General features: G+C 33.0%; 3 protein-coding genes across 3 annotated transcripts in view; 2 read left to right on the top strand and 1 right to left on the bottom strand.

Moving 5' to 3' along the window:
* LOC105621070 (integrator complex subunit 1) overlaps window positions 1–6784 on the bottom strand; it is an 8388-nt gene extending 1604 nt beyond the window's left edge. Inside the window, exons 1-10 of the mRNA XM_012202540.1 lie at window positions 6616–6784; window positions 6063–6544; window positions 4697–5986; window positions 4448–4623; window positions 4225–4377; window positions 3465–4142; window positions 1613–3403; window positions 1132–1446; window positions 582–1047; window positions 236–360 (exon numbers count right to left, since the gene is read on the bottom strand). Coding sequence (XP_012057930.1) covers window positions 236–360; window positions 582–1047; window positions 1132–1446; window positions 1613–3403; window positions 3465–4142; window positions 4225–4377; window positions 4448–4623; window positions 4697–5986; window positions 6063–6544; window positions 6616–6784 — 5645 coding nt within the window. The remainder of the gene's footprint in view (window positions 1–235; window positions 361–581; window positions 1048–1131; window positions 1447–1612; window positions 3404–3464; window positions 4143–4224; window positions 4378–4447; window positions 4624–4696; window positions 5987–6062; window positions 6545–6615) is intronic.
* Window positions 6785–9421: 2637 nt separating this feature from the next.
* Window positions 9422–11028, top strand: LOC105621069 (40S ribosomal protein S13). The gene is made up of 3 exons (XM_012202539.1): window positions 9422–9444; window positions 10320–10447; window positions 10724–11028. The coding sequence occupies exons 1-3, from the start codon at window positions 9422–9424 to the stop codon at window positions 11026–11028; spliced, it is 456 nt and encodes a 151-aa protein (XP_012057929.1).
* A 1989-nt stretch (window positions 11029–13017) lies between these two features.
* Window positions 13018–17414, top strand: LOC105621067 (vesicle-fusing ATPase 1-like). Its single transcript, XM_012202538.1, has 10 exons — window positions 13018–13029; window positions 13254–13342; window positions 14100–14324; window positions 14535–15162; window positions 15333–15557; window positions 15766–16065; window positions 16206–16496; window positions 16600–16784; window positions 16857–17015; window positions 17297–17414. Exons 1-10 carry the CDS (start codon window positions 13018–13020, stop codon window positions 17412–17414), a joined length of 2232 nt encoding a protein of 743 aa, XP_012057928.1.
* The last annotated feature ends 1908 nt before the right edge of the window (window positions 17415–19322 follow it).

Here is a 19322-nt window from a genome sequence, read left to right as displayed (position 1 = left end):
GTACGTACGTACGTACGGTACGGTACGGTTAAGTTAAGTTAAGTTAACGTTACGTACGTACTACTACTACGTACTATATATATATATATATATATATATATATATATATATATATATATATATATATATATACATACATATAAACTATACGTATATATATATATATAAACATAATAACTGTAAATTATTTACAGTATAGAAAATAGAAATACATAGAAAATAGAAAATAACTTACTGTAAAGCATGTGCGTGTTTCTGAAGATATTTCAATGCTCGTTGTGGATCATGTGATACATAGGACTGTAATAATGATACAAACCTATTGAGCAAAGAGACGAGATCTTTTATATGTCCATAATTCTGTAAACAAAATCGTACAATATTAAAACAGTTTGTATTTGAAGGATCTAAAATGAAGGAATAAAAAAAAATTTTAGAGTAATTAATAAAGATCTAAATCATTTAATATTTTATCTTATAATGCAGTTTGTAAATTAAATTTTTTAATACACTTACAATTGACAGCATTTTATAATTATGTAAACGAATCATTATAGAAGATATAATATAAATAATAATACCTGAAAACATTGGAAGTAATTTCCCAAAGTATTCTCCAGCGCAGTCTCATGTTGCTCGTTAAACAAATGTGGCTGCAATAGTTCTAATAGCCCCATAACTTGATTGAAAAGATTTAAATGATGACCGGATCTAAATGAACCAAAATCAAGATAACATCTTCCCATCAAAGAGGATGCCAACATCGGCAATTGTCGCAGTACTAATATAGGATGTACTGCGGCCATTTTTCGCGCACAAAGTTCAAATTCCTGAGACTTGGAATTCCACGATTTTTGTCTCGGAGTCGCCGCCAGAGCCGTCAACAGGGAATGGCTCATGCAGTCGAGCACCGAGCCCGTCCAATTGGTTATCCTCGAACCGTTGACGAACTTGCTCGCTTGGAAAGTGTCGAGGTAACAAATGACTTTCGGAATCTTCATGTACATATGCAGTAGAAACTGATGCGCCATATCTGCTGAGTCTGCACTGAAAGTTACAATCATTTTATAAATTAAAATGATGAACACTAAATTATGCATTGCAAAATTTATACGACTATAAAATTCGTACTCAGTATTATCCATCATACGTTCCGCTAAATAATTAACCACATTAGGAATCAGGCTGTCTTCAGTGGATATACAGTGTAAGAGTAGATCGAGTCTAATATCCATCCTTGCTAGAGCGGCATTTCTATTCTGCATTTTACAGATAATAACACCTTCAAACACTATATATGCCACTAGATTAAGTAGCTGCCGTTCTTCCAACAACAGAATATTCTCAGGAACGTAATGCTTTGGAGTAAACTTGTCCCGGCCCTGCCACAGCTTAGGATTGCATGTCAGAGCCCATAAAAAGTCCAGAACTGCTGTAGAATCATATCTACAAACACATTAATATTCATAAATATAAATATAAAGAATATATTGATAGTTAAAGAACTTAGAAAAACTTTGTTATTTGTTCATAACAGAGAATATCATGAACAAGAAGATATAGAATAAGAGCAAAAAGATTGATAGAAAAAATGTTTATTCGCTCTGCTCACCCGTCATCACATTTGTCTAACAAGTGTCCGACACACTTATATAAAGTAGTCCAACTTGCTGTATGCGTCAAGAGCGTCAACAAGTAAGGTCTACAAGAATGAGAGCTCACGATGTTCTTGTCAATGTTGATATGCATCTTCGCCTTATCGAACAGTAACTTCATTTGGAGATTCGGACAAATGCCGATCAACTCTGGTTCCACGGAGGCCAGCCAATCGATCAGTAAACCCATGCGAGGTTTCAATGCGTCTTCGTTACTATCGCTGACCAATAATCTTGCCATAGCCTCGACCAGATCGTCATTCTTCTGCTGCTTTAAACAGACATCTAACAGTTTACGGCCCACACTCTCCAGATTTACAGGATCCGTGCTCTCCAGTATCGAGCCTGGGCTCTCGCCGCGGTTCATCAGCATCGATAATTCCGCGCGTTGAGGCGTTTTCGTCAACTGCACGTTAGCAAAATCTCGCAAGATCGATAGAACTGGAGCTTTCACATCGCCTATCAACGATATCAAATTCAGACACATATTACGTGCTAATTCGATTATGTGTTTCGATGTCGATCTCTTAAGCGGTAACAGTATCACGCGCATTAGCGTGCAAGAGTACTGCGGCATATGCACAAGTGAGGCCAGGAACTGCTTGACCTGCATAGAGCTGAGAACGCTACATATATGCTGTATCGCCAACAGCACCGAACCGCTCTCCTTTACACATGATCTCTGCAGATCCTTCGCTAGAGTCTTGTGCAAACGTCGATAAGCATCCATTTTCTGATTCATTGGAATATTTTCGATGAAGAGCCGATTTATCAAGTGGGGCACGTCGGTTTTCACGGAGCATTGTATGACGGATTGCTTTTGCACTGTGGCACTAACCGGCAACGGTTGCTGCAAACTCACGATTGACATAACGCTCTCATCTGGTAATTGCGGTTCCAGTAGTTGCAATACCTGAACGAACACCAGTCCACCTGTAGCACCTCTTCGATGTTGTACTTCAACTAGTTGTGCCATATATGTTTTATCTAAAACTGCCTCGCCAACAGAGCTGGGATCAATCTGAACACCTGCATCGAGCGTATGAAGCAGTTTGCTCATTGACGACACAGGTATTCCAAAACTTTGGATAAAAAGTACCAACTGTTGAGGCTCAAGATCCTTTAAGGCTGCGTCGACTAATCGAGGCACGTTACTTCTAATCATTCGCAATTTAAGCCAATCAGGTATAAGCAACGCTTCCTCACTAGTATCCACGAGAAATGCTTTCGGCTGCTCTGTTAAAGGAAACCATGTTTCCAATAAATTACTAAACAATGGATCATCTTCGGATGTATCGTATGTTAATAATATAATCATAGCGTGCACTACTAGAATGTGCATAGTGCATTCTTCGCCATTACTCCACTGAACTAAAATTTGATCTTGACTTTCAGACCATTGGTAATCTTCTCCTCTAGGTGATCGCGCTTTCTCAAGATAATTACAAAAAATTGCCATGAAGGAATGCAATGTTTGTTTGGTTTGTGGATTATCACTTTCAGATTGAGGCAGGATAGCCGCAATAATGGTACTTCGTTCAACGACCAATTGGGAAATTTCGTTGGCTAAATCGGTTAAGTCAGGTAAGTCATCATCGACAGTATGCACGGCTAGATATGATATGTAAGTGTGCACAAGATCCGGACTGTTCTCAACCTGACAAGCACCACGTAGTGCCGTAGAAACCAGCGAACGTACCGATAAGAAGTGAGGTATCGATGGCAATTTTCGTAGAAGCCAAGTCTCTCTGAAAAAATAATATTAAAGTGTAACAATTTCTTCTCCTGAAATACATTTAAAACACGTACTTTTCGTTTTCTCCATCCACATCCATACTCTCATCCTCAAGGGGTATCGAGTCTAGAACCATCTTGAGTCCAGTGATCGCTTGGACCCGGCTACCACTCTGCTGGCTACTCAGTCTCCTCAAGAAATATTCCAAAACCTCATAAGCATGCTGCTGATCCTGATTCGGATCAGTTAATAGTGTCTGAAGATGAGCCAATAACTGCTGTTGTCTGGGCTGTTTTTCGACTGTCTGCGGGCTAGTTGATAGTAAGTATTCACAAAGGCATTGCACTGGTAATTGGCTCAAAGAACCTTCGCTGTTCTGTACAAGATCTGCCAACCAGGGCATGCTCTGAGATGTGCTTTGTTGTTGTCTCTGAATAATATCCAATAAGAAGTCCGGTTTACGTGACCGACAAAGCAGATGACCTAGTCTGTGAGATGTATTTAATGACTGTATCTGTTCGAGCACGGCCGGTGGTGGTCTTCTAGCAATTCCCATTGTATCCATGGTGATTAACTGTGATAGCAGGAAACTATTCTGTTCTGATAGCTGAATTCTGGTCGATGCTGCGGCCAAATGCGATTCGTATTCTAATATCTCTTGTTTCTCGATAGCTTCAACTTGCATTTCTTTCGCACGTTCTTGTTCCATGACCTCCGGCAGAGCCATAGTCGGCGGTGGATATGAGAAATGACTACAAGATGTTTTGGAAAAACGAAGTTAATTATATCATCAAAGTATTTATAGCAACAAGCTTTAATAGATGTTAAACTCACTTTGTAATACACATTTCCATCAATGTCCTCAATATAGGGTATCGTCGCCATCCTAGTGCTCCAATCGTGGATGGATTATGAGCGGCCAAAATTAATAACATTATCCATCCTTTCCAATAAAGATTAGCTATTGCCAATGTTGGTGGTACATATCTATAAGATAAACATAATTGCAATTATAAAGATAATATCGAGGATAAAATATACATGCAGAGAGACTTACCCAGCAGGTATATTTATTGTTCCCGGAGGCTGATAAATGCTAAGATTAAAAATAAGTTCAATTATGTCCATTTTATCGATTTGTAACATCGGGAAACTCTCCGTCGAATTGGCCGCTGCTCGCCGTATTAATAAATCGGCCAAATCCAAAGTCTCCGAATGAGTAATACCGTTTTCCTATAAATAAAAATAGAATAAAAAAATTATCTCTAAACAGAATCATCTTGCAAATACTAGTTTAAGCATTTACCTTCGAAAAGCCGATCATTAGCAATCTCCACAATGTACTTTGCAACAAGGGAACATCGGAAACTAGTCGTATATAAAATACTCTGTCCGACTCTGGTGGCCAATTGTCCAATTTATAGTATTGTTCAGGAGATTCCAAGAGCATGATCTTATGCATTGCGTGCAATAACTCATTTCGTCCAACTGTGTACATCTGCTGTGCTGAATTCTGCAGCCACAGGACAGTCTCGTATTGTATCATGGCCATGAGATCTTGAAATTGGTGCAGCAAAGCCGCATCTTTCTTATCTGCACGTTGCGACAATGTCCCTGCTTCCTTCACTTGTGGACTTATTCCTAAGAGCATGCACAGACACAGTAGATCCACTATTGACATAAACATGCGATCCTTAAATTCGAAATTTAGCAACTGTTGAGCTATGTCCGATCGTTCGGACATTAAAGTTCGAACAAAGACAATTAGATTGATGTCAGGTCGACATACACGTACGATTTCTCTGAGCAATGCACGCAATGGCCTCAAGTAATCCTCGCGATTCATCAGTAAATCTTGAAAGATCTCTGCAAGCAATTTTGCCGCTTGTTCGGGCAAAGTCTGAAACATTATTCCCAACATGGGCATATTGTTTGGATTGCGTGCATTCGATAATTCATTGTAGATTGTATGCTTCAGGATGGTAGCTAAATTCTCTGGATGTAATCCGATCAATTCCTTGACGCCATTCAAGTACAAGTTTATTACAGCCTTCGTCTTCAATCTCATCTTAACCAATTGACTTATGACCTCCACATCTCTTTGAGTATGAGATGTACAATTGTAGCAAATGTAAATAAGCAATTCTTGCGCGGGTCTCATCAATTTAGGATTGTGCAACCATACTTCTAGCCTCGGGACAGCGATATTTCTGATCTCAACAAAACCACACGCCGAAGAAAGCAGCTTCAAGAAATTTCTCGTTATAGTCTCAGCCTGGCGTCTATTTAGTTGCTCTTTTACGGCTTCCAGTACTATCGATTCTATATTTTCCACACAATGCGCATATCGCGGGCTTACTGGAAATTCTATTTTCTCTTTATCCCCAGACAATGATGTCGTTGATGCCGCTGGATCCTCATCATCCACTGTAGATGGGCTGGGACAATCCCTTTGCATTAATACTGGAAATTCTGGCTGTAACACAGACTTAGGTGGATGCCTCGTGTTAAAACCTGTTAGTATGTTGTCAACAAAACCCTTGCATTCCTCATGGTCAACCCATACACGTTCTCCAAGAGCATCTTCGACATATAGCTGTAAAAATAATTTAAAAAATCAATTAAAATATCCAAATTATACAATAAACAATAAAAGATTGCAAATAAATAACCTTCACAAACACTTCCGGCCAATTCTTTTTGTCGTGAAAACCTTTCATCAAGAGATTTGCAGCAAGTACAGGAACTAGTGGACTCACTTTAGTCTTATAGCTATTTTGATTATTTGAATCTCTCCTTAAAAGAGACGATAATGCATGTAGTATGCAATCGTTTGAGAAAATAGATGGGCGGATTTTTGCTAAATATAACAAGCCCATATAAAGTAAATTATCAGGCTTCCATCTCAGATTTTTCAGCGTTTTAATAGCGCCACATATTATTCCAATAACTCTATCACCTTCGTCATTGTCATTAGCCTCAAGTGCCATAGGCACAAAGTCTGCAGGATCAGTATCTATAACTAAAACCTCCCATGCTTCCGCACTAGAGGAAGGTTGCCGTTGATGAGAGCTGACATGGGTTAACTTAGGCTTCTTCTGTGGGACATACATAAACGATGATCCAGAAGGAGCCTCTTTTTTTCGGTCATTACCTATATAATGGTTTGTATAAACAATAATTTACAATTGTGAGAGTATCACGAGAAAGAAAAAAGTTATTTACCAGAAGATGTAGAACTCCCACTAGGTTTGGAATGAATAACACCTGGTCTACTTTTAGAATCAGAGTTATCGTTCCGTGAACTCTTTGATCCTAGTGCAAATAAATCAGAAGGATGTTGAGCAATCTTATTTTTTACTGCTCTACCAAGCCCAGTCTTTCCACGCTCCATGATTAATATTTTTTCTATCTAGAATATAAAAAGCTGTACAAAATAAATAGGAATGGTTAAAATATTTTAATAAATAAATTTGTTATAATAAATAACGATACAAAATATAATAAAAAATAACATTCAGTTTGAGTCGATTAAGAAATACTTAAGTCATAATTTACTGGCAATATATACAAAACTAAAAGTTAAATGTTCTAACCTAAAATGTCAATGTCTAGAAATTATTTTCATAAATCCCGTCAATATCATTGGCAATAAGAATGCATCCGTATGCTGATATACATATCGTCTTCCTAGATAAAAGAATGAAATATTTATCATGTGTCTAAATGTGTCTAAATTAAGCAACTACAATTCCACACATATCAACACTGCACTGACACATCATCCGGATCATCGTGATCAATCAACATAACCAACATAATAACCACGTTATACTCTCTAAGAATCTGTTCTGCGCTATGTTACATTTTCTGCACTTGAAAAGAAATAGATATTATTAGATGTTGAGAAGAGAAAGAGGAAAAATGAAAAAGTGCAAAAAGTTCATAGACTGAATCTAGAGTACACTCAACTAGTACACACTGAGCAATTAAATGCAAATCAATTCACATATTTTTCCATTTAATATAAAATATTTTCATATTTTCACATATTTCCTGTTTAACTCTTTTAATTACATATTTGTTATCAAAAGAAGTTCGCGATTACCTTTAGTTTTTGAGGTTTTTGGCATCCTTACTACCCAAATTCATTCGTGTTCTGAATCAATTTTCATCATTTTTACAAGTATATATAAATTATTATAAACGATTTTTACATCTTTAGAATATTTTGACATTTTTAGGAAATATTTGTGTAGTTATATATTCATAATAAACTACAATAAAAAAGTTATTTAAGTGTCAGCTGTCCAAAAAGTTTAGTTATTGAGTAACTTGAAAATGATGTTTTTTTAACGATTTTTTTTAAATGCATGAACGGCTATACATTAAAAATATATTGCATTTATATTTTAAACAATACATTTTATTACTACTATTGTATTAAAAAAAAACTTATAATTTATTAGGAAAATGTTCTTTACAACATTACAGATAATATAATATATAATATGTAATATAGACTGACAACGTTTTGCAGGGCCAAAAATCGTAATTATTAAGGGCTAATGTTGTCCTTGATGAAGTAATAAAAGTTAAAAAAATCTTGTTCTTAATCGATGAGACACGAACGCCGTTGTCCCTCGCATTTCTGGGACATGGAAATTGTTCGACACAACGCCTGTTGTTTGTCGCTGCATTGCATTAAAACTTTCTATCTCGTTTTCGCCAAACTTAAAAATACATACTTATTTCATTTCAAGTACAAGTGTACACTAGTTTAGTCAGAAAAAATAGATCTAAAGAAACTAAAGAGAATAATTCTGCATGTTCTTGATGACTGAACGCTTGTCACGACTTCGCTTTCCAATCAGGGTATTGATCATGTAACTTTTTTCCTGAAAGAAACGTAAAAAGTTTTCTCCATTAACTTCGATAATAAAAATTTTCACTTTTTCCTCTAGGGAAATATTTTTATATGTATTAAAATACAATAAAATATAGCTGCAAAATTATTGCAATATATTTAGAGAAATATTGCAGATATATTGTTCCAATATTCTAATAATTAATCCAGTTTTATTAAAATATTGTACTGATTAGCACAATCCAAAATATACTTTGCAACTGTTTAAAATTCTTTGACATGATTGGACTTATTTTTAGTCCTTACTTGAATGTTCTTTACTAAATGTATAACTATATATAAATGTATAACTATAAATCAATAATCATGTTAAAGAAGCATACAACAGTTGCAATTAAGCTGTTTTTTCTGCTGAATGCAGTCATTAAAATTACAATATAATTCACAATATTGTTGCAATATTTCCAATAAAATATTAAAATTTCAATATTACTGCAATTTTTGTAATATAATCTACTATTAAAATATTGCTGCAATATATATTTCATGCTGTAGGGGAAGTAACGCTCGTTTGACAATTGCATAACGTAGTTGTAAGGACTATTGCTGGATTTACACTAGATCCGATATGCGTCGTACGACTCTGCAATCACCAATCAGAAAACAGGATTTTGCTTCGTATCATCGATATAATAAAATTCTGCTTTTTGGTTGCAGAACGTCGTATGATGATCAAAGAAGAAAGAATTTTTTACTAACTTTAATCGATCAATCAAAAAATGCTTCGAAGCATTTGCAGAGTAAAGTGGATCGCATTGTGTATTCTTTTAGATCTTACAATCGGCATTTTAGATCTAGAAGAATACATCAATAGCAGTGAGCGCTCATTCAACTGTTGAGTTCGCTGAACGCAGCCATTGAGCGAGTTCACGAAACGGCTAGACATACTTGTCAAGCGAATAAGCACGATTGGCAATGATGATTCTTATCTATAGTTTCAACCAATCATGTTTAATTGCTCGGCGAGCAGACCTAGCCTTTATCGATTTGAACGCGCCCATTGGTTTCCGGCTTTTCGTTAATCGAAGAAAGGCGCCATCTTTTCTCGCCGTCCTCTTTCATTTTTTCTTTCGTGTACGACGTTGTTGGAAAAATTCTGATAAGATGGGTCGTATGCACTCACATGGGTAACAATATTTATCGTATCATCGATGTAATCTCTTTAATTTTGATTTGCCAAGATACTCGGCGTCGACATAATATAAGAATATATCTTGTGCTATGAGCGTTCTATCGGTGTACACATCCAGTGGCCATGTGTTCGTGACTCCTGATTCTTTCCATTCGAACGATCAATTACCTTATCAGCTTTATAATTTACGGTTGTTAAGCGATCTAATAATTCGGCTTTTTTGTATGCCATGTATCTTGGTAAACCACACCTCTTTTATGAGAATATATAACCTATTACGTGTACGCATGGTGTGATCGCGATCATATGGCGTTATTTCTCCTGTAACTGCAATGTCAGTGAAACATTTGTCAAGTACGAGTATTTAATCAAGTTACTGATGCAATGTTAATTTTTTTGTTAATCTTTAATAGTATAGTAGAAACATGTTTAATAATAAAAAACTTAATCTTTTATATCTAATATAAGAAAAAGAGTCAAAGACAAAGGGTATAAAGTATTAGATTTAATATATCCAATATATATATATATTAAAAAATAAGCCATAATGCTTATTTTTAATGTATTAATTATATTAAATTTTATAATTCTTATATTATTATATTGATCAATAACTGATCATTATTTAGTTTTTAACTTTTTATTATTATTTATTTTTTTTAATACAATATATAGTTTTAGTATTTTCACACAATACTTACGAAAAATTATTTCCTAAATATTCTTGAAATGTACTAAAAATATTTTTAAATATGATTTATTTTTTTATAAATTATGTATATTTTTAAATTTTATTTTATATATATATATATATTTTTTTTTATAGTTTTAAATGATGAATATTATATGATGGCATATTATATTTTTTAGAAAAGGTATATCTCAGTCAGCACTTCCTTATCGACGAAGTGTACCAACTTGGTTGAAACTAACACCAGAAGATTGCAAAGAACTTATCTATAAGCTAGCGAAAAAAGGACATACACCATCTCAAATTGGTAATTTTGATATACATTTATTTCTGCTGATAAAAGCTTTACTAGCTGTTAATTAAAGAAATCAATATATTTGAAAGCAAACTCTATGCAGAGGATCTTAGAGTTTTTAATTTGATTCTCTCAAATATGTTTGCAAGATTATAAGTGATGTTTGATCATTTGTCACTTCACAATAGGTCATCACTAATACTTTTATAAAATAACAAGTTTGATAATTATTAAAATAACAAAAAAAAGTATATAAGACAACATACAACATATTTTGTATTTTTATAGGTGTCATACTTCGTGACTCACATGGAGTAGCACAAGTACGATTCCGTACAGGAAATAAGATTTTGCGCATTGTAAAGAGCATGGGTCTGGCTCCTGATCTACCAGAGGATCTCTATTACCTGATCAAAAAGGCCGTCGCTGTGCGCAAACACTTGGAGCGAAATCGCAAAGATAAAGATTCGAAATTCCGTTTAATTCTCGTCGAGTCGAGAATTCACAGGTTGGCGCGTTACTATAAGACGAAAGGATCTCTACCGCCGAACTGGAAATACGAAAGTTCAACGGCCAGTGCTCTTGTAGCTTGATTTTGTTTGTTTAAAAAAAAAAGTAAATTGATGTCTTCGGAATTTATTAAAGCATAATATTTACATATTATACTTTATTAATAAAAAAAAGTGATGTCGTCGGAATTTATTAAAGCATAATATTTACATATTATGCTTTAATAAACTCCGAAGATATCAAATTACTTTTTTTTATTAATACTGCCATCACGAATTATGTTATACACACGCGATGTATATGTACACATATACACGCACATACTGTTTGATAATAAATGTAAATACGTTTTCAGTTAAACTGGATAGTATAATCCTCTTCTCCTTCATCCATAATCCTCTGAAAGAATGTGATGACTTCTATCATATATCTATGGTGCACATGTTGATTGTACACATAAGGGACCAACAATCGAATTTTACGTCGATTCCGAATGACGATTTTGTTTATAAAAGTGTACATGGCAAGGATACTCTCGGTGATTTGTCATTGCCAAGAGGAGCTACGAGCATACGAAAATTTTTTGGTTCTGCCTAGGATCGAATCCGGGATCTCTGGCATAGCAATTTCGTACGTTGCCAGCTACGTCACATTCGCGCTCTTGAGTATATAATCTTTTCTATCTTTTTTCATAATTCATTAAATATTAATTTAAAAATTGTAATTTAGAACTTCATTAAAAATCCGCAAATAAGTAAAAATAATTCAAAATAATCTTTCATTAGCAAATTAATAAATAGTACTCAGGTCAACAATTAAACGAGCTATAATTAGATATGTGACAAAGCAAATTTTATTATTTCACATAAATTTCTACCGATACGTTTCGACTATATTTAGTCCTCATCAATCGCAGAAATATAATTACCCCATATAACAAAAAAATAAATTAATATATTTTAAAGATCATCTTCGATTTTCAATAGTCAGTATAAACGCAACTATATTATATTTAGTCAATTTTTGTTGAATGATAAAACATAGTAACAATGAATCAATTCGTCGGTTAACAGCGAGAAAGGACAGTGTGAAGAAAAGAAAGTTTCCAGTAAAAGTACAGATGTAGATTGATGTCTAATTATATAAAATGGTTGTGTTAAGGACGTGCGTCCTTCATACTATTGATAAATAAAATTAATCTTTCATTAACATAATGTCTTGTAAAGTACATGCGAATTAGAAAAAATTAACAGAAAGCTTCTGCTAAGCCAATTTTTCGGATTGGTTTTATATTTAATTATATTTAATTAATTATTTTCTTTCTGTAATGTGTGTTCATAATAGATTAGATATCAAGATAGAATAGATAATTTAAAATTCTTTTTTTATTTATATCGATTTGAACGGAATAAAATTTAAAAGCTACGCGCAGACTAAGAACATAGAATTTTTAATTAAGTCATCTGATACTACCAAATGTATCTAGGGTTAAATTCTTTTTTTAATAATTCGCGAAACATTCCCACAATACAACCGAGAATTAATTGAAAATAAAGAAAAAATAAAAATTTTTTAATTATAAAAAATACATTCTATACACATGTTGAGTCATTTGTGACCCAGAGTGAATTTCAAAATTATGCCGGCAACGCATAAAAAACTTGTTTTCAAGATACCTTTTTTTAGGAATAGAAAAGAGATAAACTCAATATTTTACCTAGGACCAGATGCTCTTAATATTTCAAAGAAAAAAAATTTTAATAATTGTAATAATTATAAATTTCAAAAAAATTGGTATAAATAATTTAGAATTAATAAATTCTCATCGCAGGATAATTGATAATACAAGGGAAAAAAATTAAGATCTTCTAGTGAGAGATTTCAAACGCAGCACAGAGGGCGACCTAGAGAAGTAACAGAGTAACAACTCGCTCTTTCTCTCGCGCATGACCGTGGTCAACTTTACTGCATCAATATCAAAGGTGCAGAGTGGTGCGGACTGTGGACACGTTTGCGCTACTGTGTCGTAGTTCGTAGTGCAGCCAAAATCTGTTGATTTCTCGTCGTAAAATATGTCGAAGATGGTGAGTACCATGCAGATCGTGAAAACCAAGCGCGTCGTCATCGCAAATGGGCGATGCCACCGGGAGTTGTCGGTTTCGCGGATAAGAGCGCGTGCGAGGAGCCTCTGCACAATCTGCTCCGCTCCATCGTCCCTCCCCTTCGAATCGAAGCCGCATCAATAACTCCCCTTCATCAAGCTTGTTGTCTTGCATAAAATATAAGGTAACATAATTGTATGCTTCAGCGGATGAAAGCAGTGAGGTGTCCCACGGACGAGCTCAGTCTCTCCAACTGTGCCATTATCAACGCCGACGATTTTCCTGATGATGTCAGGTAAGAATTCATGATTCGACATTCATTTCATAATTGTTTTACACTTGTATGATTGTCTCTAAAATCGATTGAGAAATTAAATATTTTACTTAGTTCATAAATTAATGCATATTTATGTTACATATATATGTTCACCTATGTCTTAAAATTAATCCTAGATGAAATATAAAAATAGGCTGAGTTCAGAAAAATTATTGATTATACAAAAGAATATATTTTAAAGACTATTTTTATTGTAAATTTATATCATGTAATTTATTAATATATTTGAGGAATTTATTATATAATATTCATACAATTATAATTATCTTATAAATATCTATATAAGTTGTTAGTGTCAATTATAGAAATTTAAGTTAAGTTTATAAATTATACATATTCAAACAATGTAAAATAATCTATTTACAATAAGTGTCCTATAATAAGTTAAACAAAAACATCTATTGTATAGATTATGGAGTAGACATACGTTGTAAATGTAGCAGTGATAAGATTGACAACAAATTATTTATCTCATTTATTTATTTTATAGAATATACATATATTTTAAAATAAAAACTCTAAAACATTTTATAGTTTTATTAACTTATATGAACTCAATTGCACAAATTAATATTTATATAAATTTAATTATTTTATTTTAAAATTCCTTAAAAATTTACATAAGTTCTTTTATAGACTATACAGAGTCATGTATATTTTTAAATCATGATGCAATAAGTATACTAATTGATATTTATTTTATTGTCTGTTACAGGCATATTGAAGTAACTACAGCACCAAATTATCATTTCGTATTTACTGTAAGAACACATCATGAGATTCCACGTGGCACAGTTGGCTTTAGCTTACCTCAACGGAAATGGGCAACATTGTCTCTCAATCAAGAAATTGAAGTTCGGCCATATCATTTTGATCCAACTTCTAACACAGAATGTTTATGCAACATTGTTTTGGAAGCTGATTTTCTACAGAAAAAAACGTATGTTAATTGGAAAAGCTATACACCACACACATAAAAAACTAAAATATAGAAAAAAAAACTAAAATATTTTTATGATAATTTATAAAATATTTGTAATTAAATGAACATAATTAAATTTATACACAAATGCAAAGAATTTGAATTTGAATATCATAGTCTTCCATCAACTTTTTTTTAAATTGTTATATTAATATATTGTTACTCCAGTGTCACTTTGGAACCATACAACACGGATGAAATGGCTAAGGACTTCTTGATGCAGTTTTCCGGGCAGGCATTCACCGTGGGTCAGCAGCTGGCATTTCAGTTTAAGGATAAGAAACTGCTTGGATTAGTCATCAAAAGTTTGGAAGCTGCCGACTTGTCAGCCATCAGTTCGGGGCAAAGTACGATGCCTAAGAAGACAAAAATGGGACGTTGCTTGGGCGACACTATAATCCAGTTCGAGAAAGCAGAGACCTCCAGTTTAAATCTTGTTGGACAGTCTAAAGGGAAAGCTGTCCGACAGGCGATTATCAATCCAGATTGGGACTTTCAGAAAATGGGTATTGGTGGCTTGGATAAGGAGTTTAGCGCCATTTTCCGAAGAGCCTTTGCATCCCGTGTTTTCCCAACGGAGATTGTTACTCAATTGGGTTGCAAGCATGTAAAAGGAATCTTGTTATATGGTCCACCTGGTACAGGAAAGACGTTAATGGCTCGGCAAATAGGTACAATGTTAAATGCAAGAGAACCGAAAATTGTAAATGGCCCACAAATTTTGGATAAATATGTTGGAGAAAGCGAGGCTAATATCAGAAGATTGTTCGCTGAAGCAGAAGAAGAAGAAAAAAGGGTATAATTTAAAATATATATATATATATAATAATTATATATATATATAATAATATATATATAATAATTTAAAATATATATATTATTATTTGGGCACAATATGTATATAAATTGGATTCTCTTTACAAATAGGGGGAAAAGATTTAAGAATAATATTGTATATTTTTTTAGCTTGGACCAAACAGTGGACTTCACATAATCATATTTGATGAAATAGATGCTATTTGTAAATCTCGAGGTAGTGTTGCTGGAAACACAGGGGTTCATGATACAGTGGTTAATCAGCTTCTTGCAAAAATTGATGGTGTCGAACAATTAAATAACATTCTTGTTATTGGTATGACTAATAGAAGAGATATGATCGATGAGGCTTTGTTAAGACCTGGCAGATTGGAGGTAAAGAATTTATTTAATAAGACAAAAAGTTTTTATAAGCTGAACGTACACGAATGCGAATATGTATAGAATATTTTTAGTTCAATTCGCGTTAATTCAATACAGTTTCAATATAGATATATCTCCTTAAGATATATCTTTCTATTCGTTATTTAATGTATCTTTTTATTTTATATTTTAAGTGTATCTTTATTTTCCATGCTTAAAGTTGCAAATGGAAATTAGCTTACCAGACGAACATGGACGATATCAAATTCTTAATATCCACACATCCCGAATGAGAGAATATAAAAAAATAGCGCCTGATGTAGACTTAAAAGAAATGGCTACATTAACCAAGAATTTTAGTGGTGCAGAATTGGAAGGTTTAGTTAGAGCAGCCCAAAGTACCGCCATGAATCGATTAATTAAAGCTTCTAGTAAAGTGGAAGTAGATCCAGCTGCAATGGAAAAACTTATGGTATCTCGAAGTGATTTTTTCCATGCATTGGAACATGATGTTAAACCAGTAAGTGATCAAGAAAATTTTTATTTATTGAATAATTATTTTTATTGGACTCTGTGAATGTATATTAATTAATTATTCTTATTTATATATTTATTTATATAAAACATAACAACTAAATGTTATATTTTCATATCTTTTAGGCATTTGGTACAAGTGCTGAAGCATTGACCCAATTGTTAACTCGTGGAATTATTCACTGGGGAAGGCCAGTGGTTGAAATACTCGCTGATGGCGGTCTATGCATTCAACAAGCTCGGGCGACTGAAGGATCTGGACTTGTTTCTGTTCTTTTGGAGGGACCACCAAACAGTGGAAAGACGGCGCTTGCCGCACAAATTGCAAAGAATTCAGACTTTCCATTTGTTAAAGTTTGTACACCCGAAGACATGGTCGGTTTTATTGAATCGGCAAAATGTCTTTCTATACGAAAGGTATGATATAACTTATTTTATATTTCTCTTACATTTATCTATTAATATATATTTGTAATTATATCTGATGTAAAGCTTAAAATAATCGCCATTTATATTTTAGGTGTTTGATGATGCATATCGTTCGCAACTAAGCTGTATTTTAGTTGATAATATTGAACGTCTTCTGGATTACGGCCCAATTGGACCAAGATATTCTAATCTAACATTGCAAGCACTTTTGGTGTTATTAAAGAAATCGCCGCCGCCTGGCCGTAAATTATTAATTCTATGCACTTCTAGTCGCAGGTAAGATAAAGATTTTTTTCTATGGAAGGAAGTGATTTAAAAATTCTTAATAATATATATTTCTTTTTGCAGACAAGTTTTAGATGACTTGGAATTACTTCCAGCATTTAATACTATTCTTCATGTGCCTAATTTGTCAAGCCCTGATCATTTGTTAAGTGTGTTAGACGAAGTTGATCTCTTTTCAAAACACGAAATGGCTTCTTTGCATGCAAAGCTTCAAGGAAAACGGTAAGATATATGATATATGAGACCTACAGTTTAACACCGAATCTAAATGGCGCTGGTGATCAAAGATCTTCTTAATCATCAGATGTCATTTTCGACTCCTTAAACGCAAAAAATATAGAACATAAAAAAATTACGTATGGGGACGCAGGTGGGATTGAATCCGATCTATAGATCGCGAGTCAATCGCACCGAGTGAAAAGTCACTCGACGTCTAATGTATATTTTATTATGTATATTTTATTATGATATATTTTATCATTATGCATATTTTATGATTTCAGAGTATTCATTGGTATTAAGAAATTGCTTTGCCTAATAGATATGGCGCGTCAAGTGGAACCAAGTTACAGAGTTGCAAAATTCTTATCGAAACTAGAAGAAGAAGGTGGTCTAGAGTAAGATGTATTCCATTTCGAACTGCGTTACTTTGGTAGTATAAAAAAAGAAAAGGCGAATGTTTTTGAGTATAAAGTCGTTTCAAATTTAAATCATTTAAGTTGAATCGACTTTGATCACCCAAAACGAACGCATTTTCAAATTGTAGTAATTTAAATGTAGAAATTTATAGCTTCTGTGTATAAATGATATAGATATAATCAGTGATATCTAGATCTTCTCTGTGTTACAATGAGTTCCCACATAACAGATAGATAATAGATGATATCAGCTTGTATTCATGATGACGTGAGCATATCTAAAAACACCTGATTAACTCTGTCTTTGAAGTACAAGTACATTATTGCAGATAAACAAGCGTTATCAGTTTTATAAATCGCAGAAATGAATATTATATTTTCGTATGATATTTTCATACATAAGTATTTTTTTATGATTCAATTTGATTTAGCTTTGATTAACTCTAGCAAACTTGTTCATTTTATAGACTTTTAACAGCGTGATAGATTTATTTGTTAGGCTTGTATTTGAAATAATTTGCGACTTGAACAGAGATCTAATTGTTGCATAATAATGTACAATTATTGTATAGTTATTAAACGGAAACATATGTAAAAAAATAGAAATATTTAAAATAGCACGTATAATACCTAATTTTATTATAAGGATTGTTGGTTACATTATACTGATTGCATTTCTCTCTTCCTTATATGACTTATGTATCTTTAACTTATGTATCCGCGATTATCGGTGATAAATCGGTGAAATATTTATATTAAAAAAATTGTACAAGCAGTACTTATTTAGCTTTAGCTGCTTAATAGCAGAAGATGATTGCACCAATGTTGTTTATCGCTATTTAAAAATTTGAAGATAATTCTTCATCTTTCTAAGTTATAATTATAATTTAGATGGAAGAAGAAAATTTCTATAAATAGCTTTAGCACAAAATTGCAATAAAAGCAAGTGAGTAAAGAGTGCGAGCAAAGCTGGACGTGTTTCTATGGTTGTACATTACGTGATACATATTTATTCCAACACAGATATTTTTAAAAAACAATATCTTGAATGTGTACACAGATTTGTAATGCTAGAACAGTGTTTCCTATTTGTGACAAATTTGCTATTTTATTGGAGAGAGAAATATAATAAAGGAGAGTATGTCTATTTAAACAATAGTTCAGTAATGCCATAATTATTAGCAGATTAAATAGTATATTAAGCAAATTGATAAAGTATTTTTCACATCAGATCAAACATTCTGTATTTCAATACATATTATTTTAACATACGATTAAATCAATATAATTAAAATAATTTCTCCATTATATTACTTTTATGCATCATAAGAAAAAGTAACATATTTGCTTAATTAATTAAATTTTTATTATGCGTGTGTAATAAAAAACATTGATTTTAAATAATATTAGGAAATAAAATAAGAAGAAAAAGAATATTCTAAATACGAATATTTTTTTCATTGAAAGTTGTCATAAGAAAATAAAATTTATAAAAAGAGGAAATCACTAGAGTGTTAACAATCTTCTTATACATGCTAAAAGATTTATATTAAAAAACATTAGGAAACACTGTTCTAGTTTATAATTGAGAGAGCATTATTTATAAGAACATGACAGATTGACACTTATCCGTAAGATGATGAGTAGACCTTGCGGTATTCTACTTTTAATTATTGAATAGCAATAAACATAGCTATATACAAAGAGTACTTGTTATATTCTCGTATGCCGTGTATTTATTGTTGAGTGCATCTGCGAGTGCACATGTATATTATACGCAATGGATAATGTGCACATGTTGATTCGATGTTTGTCACTGCAATTCGGAGAGAGAAAAATGATAATAGAATAGCCATAAGGACAGCGGAATATTAGTCAATATCTGTGTCAA

Source organism: Atta cephalotes, assembly GCF_000143395.1.
Source record: "Atta cephalotes unplaced genomic scaffold scaffold00032, whole genome shotgun sequence".
Taxonomy (NCBI): domain Eukaryota; kingdom Metazoa; phylum Arthropoda; class Insecta; order Hymenoptera; family Formicidae; genus Atta; species Atta cephalotes.
The sequence above is the reverse complement of the archived record's forward strand: the minus strand, read 5'-3'. Positions and strand labels throughout refer to the sequence as shown.

What these genes read in the sequence shown, in the direction of transcription:
- LOC105621069 (XM_012202539.1), top strand. Translation starts at nt 9,422, where the DNA reads ATGGGTCGTATGCACTCACATGG. An exon ending in GGTCGTATGCACTCACATGG is followed by an intron (nt 9,445 to 10,319) that starts GTAACAATATTT and finishes TATATTTTTTAG; the next exon opens with AAAAGGTATATCTCAGTCAG. An exon ending in ACATACACCATCTCAAATTG is followed by an intron (nt 10,448 to 10,723) that starts GTAATTTTGATA and finishes GTATTTTTATAG; the next exon opens with GTGTCATACTTCGTGACTCA.
- LOC105621067 (XM_012202538.1), top strand. An exon ending in GATTTTCTACAGAAAAAAAC is followed by an intron (nt 14,325 to 14,534) that starts GTATGTTAATTG and finishes TTGTTACTCCAG; the next exon opens with TGTCACTTTGGAACCATACA. An exon ending in CTATGCACTTCTAGTCGCAG is followed by an intron (nt 16,785 to 16,856) that starts GTAAGATAAAGA and finishes TTCTTTTTGCAG; the next exon opens with ACAAGTTTTAGATGACTTGG.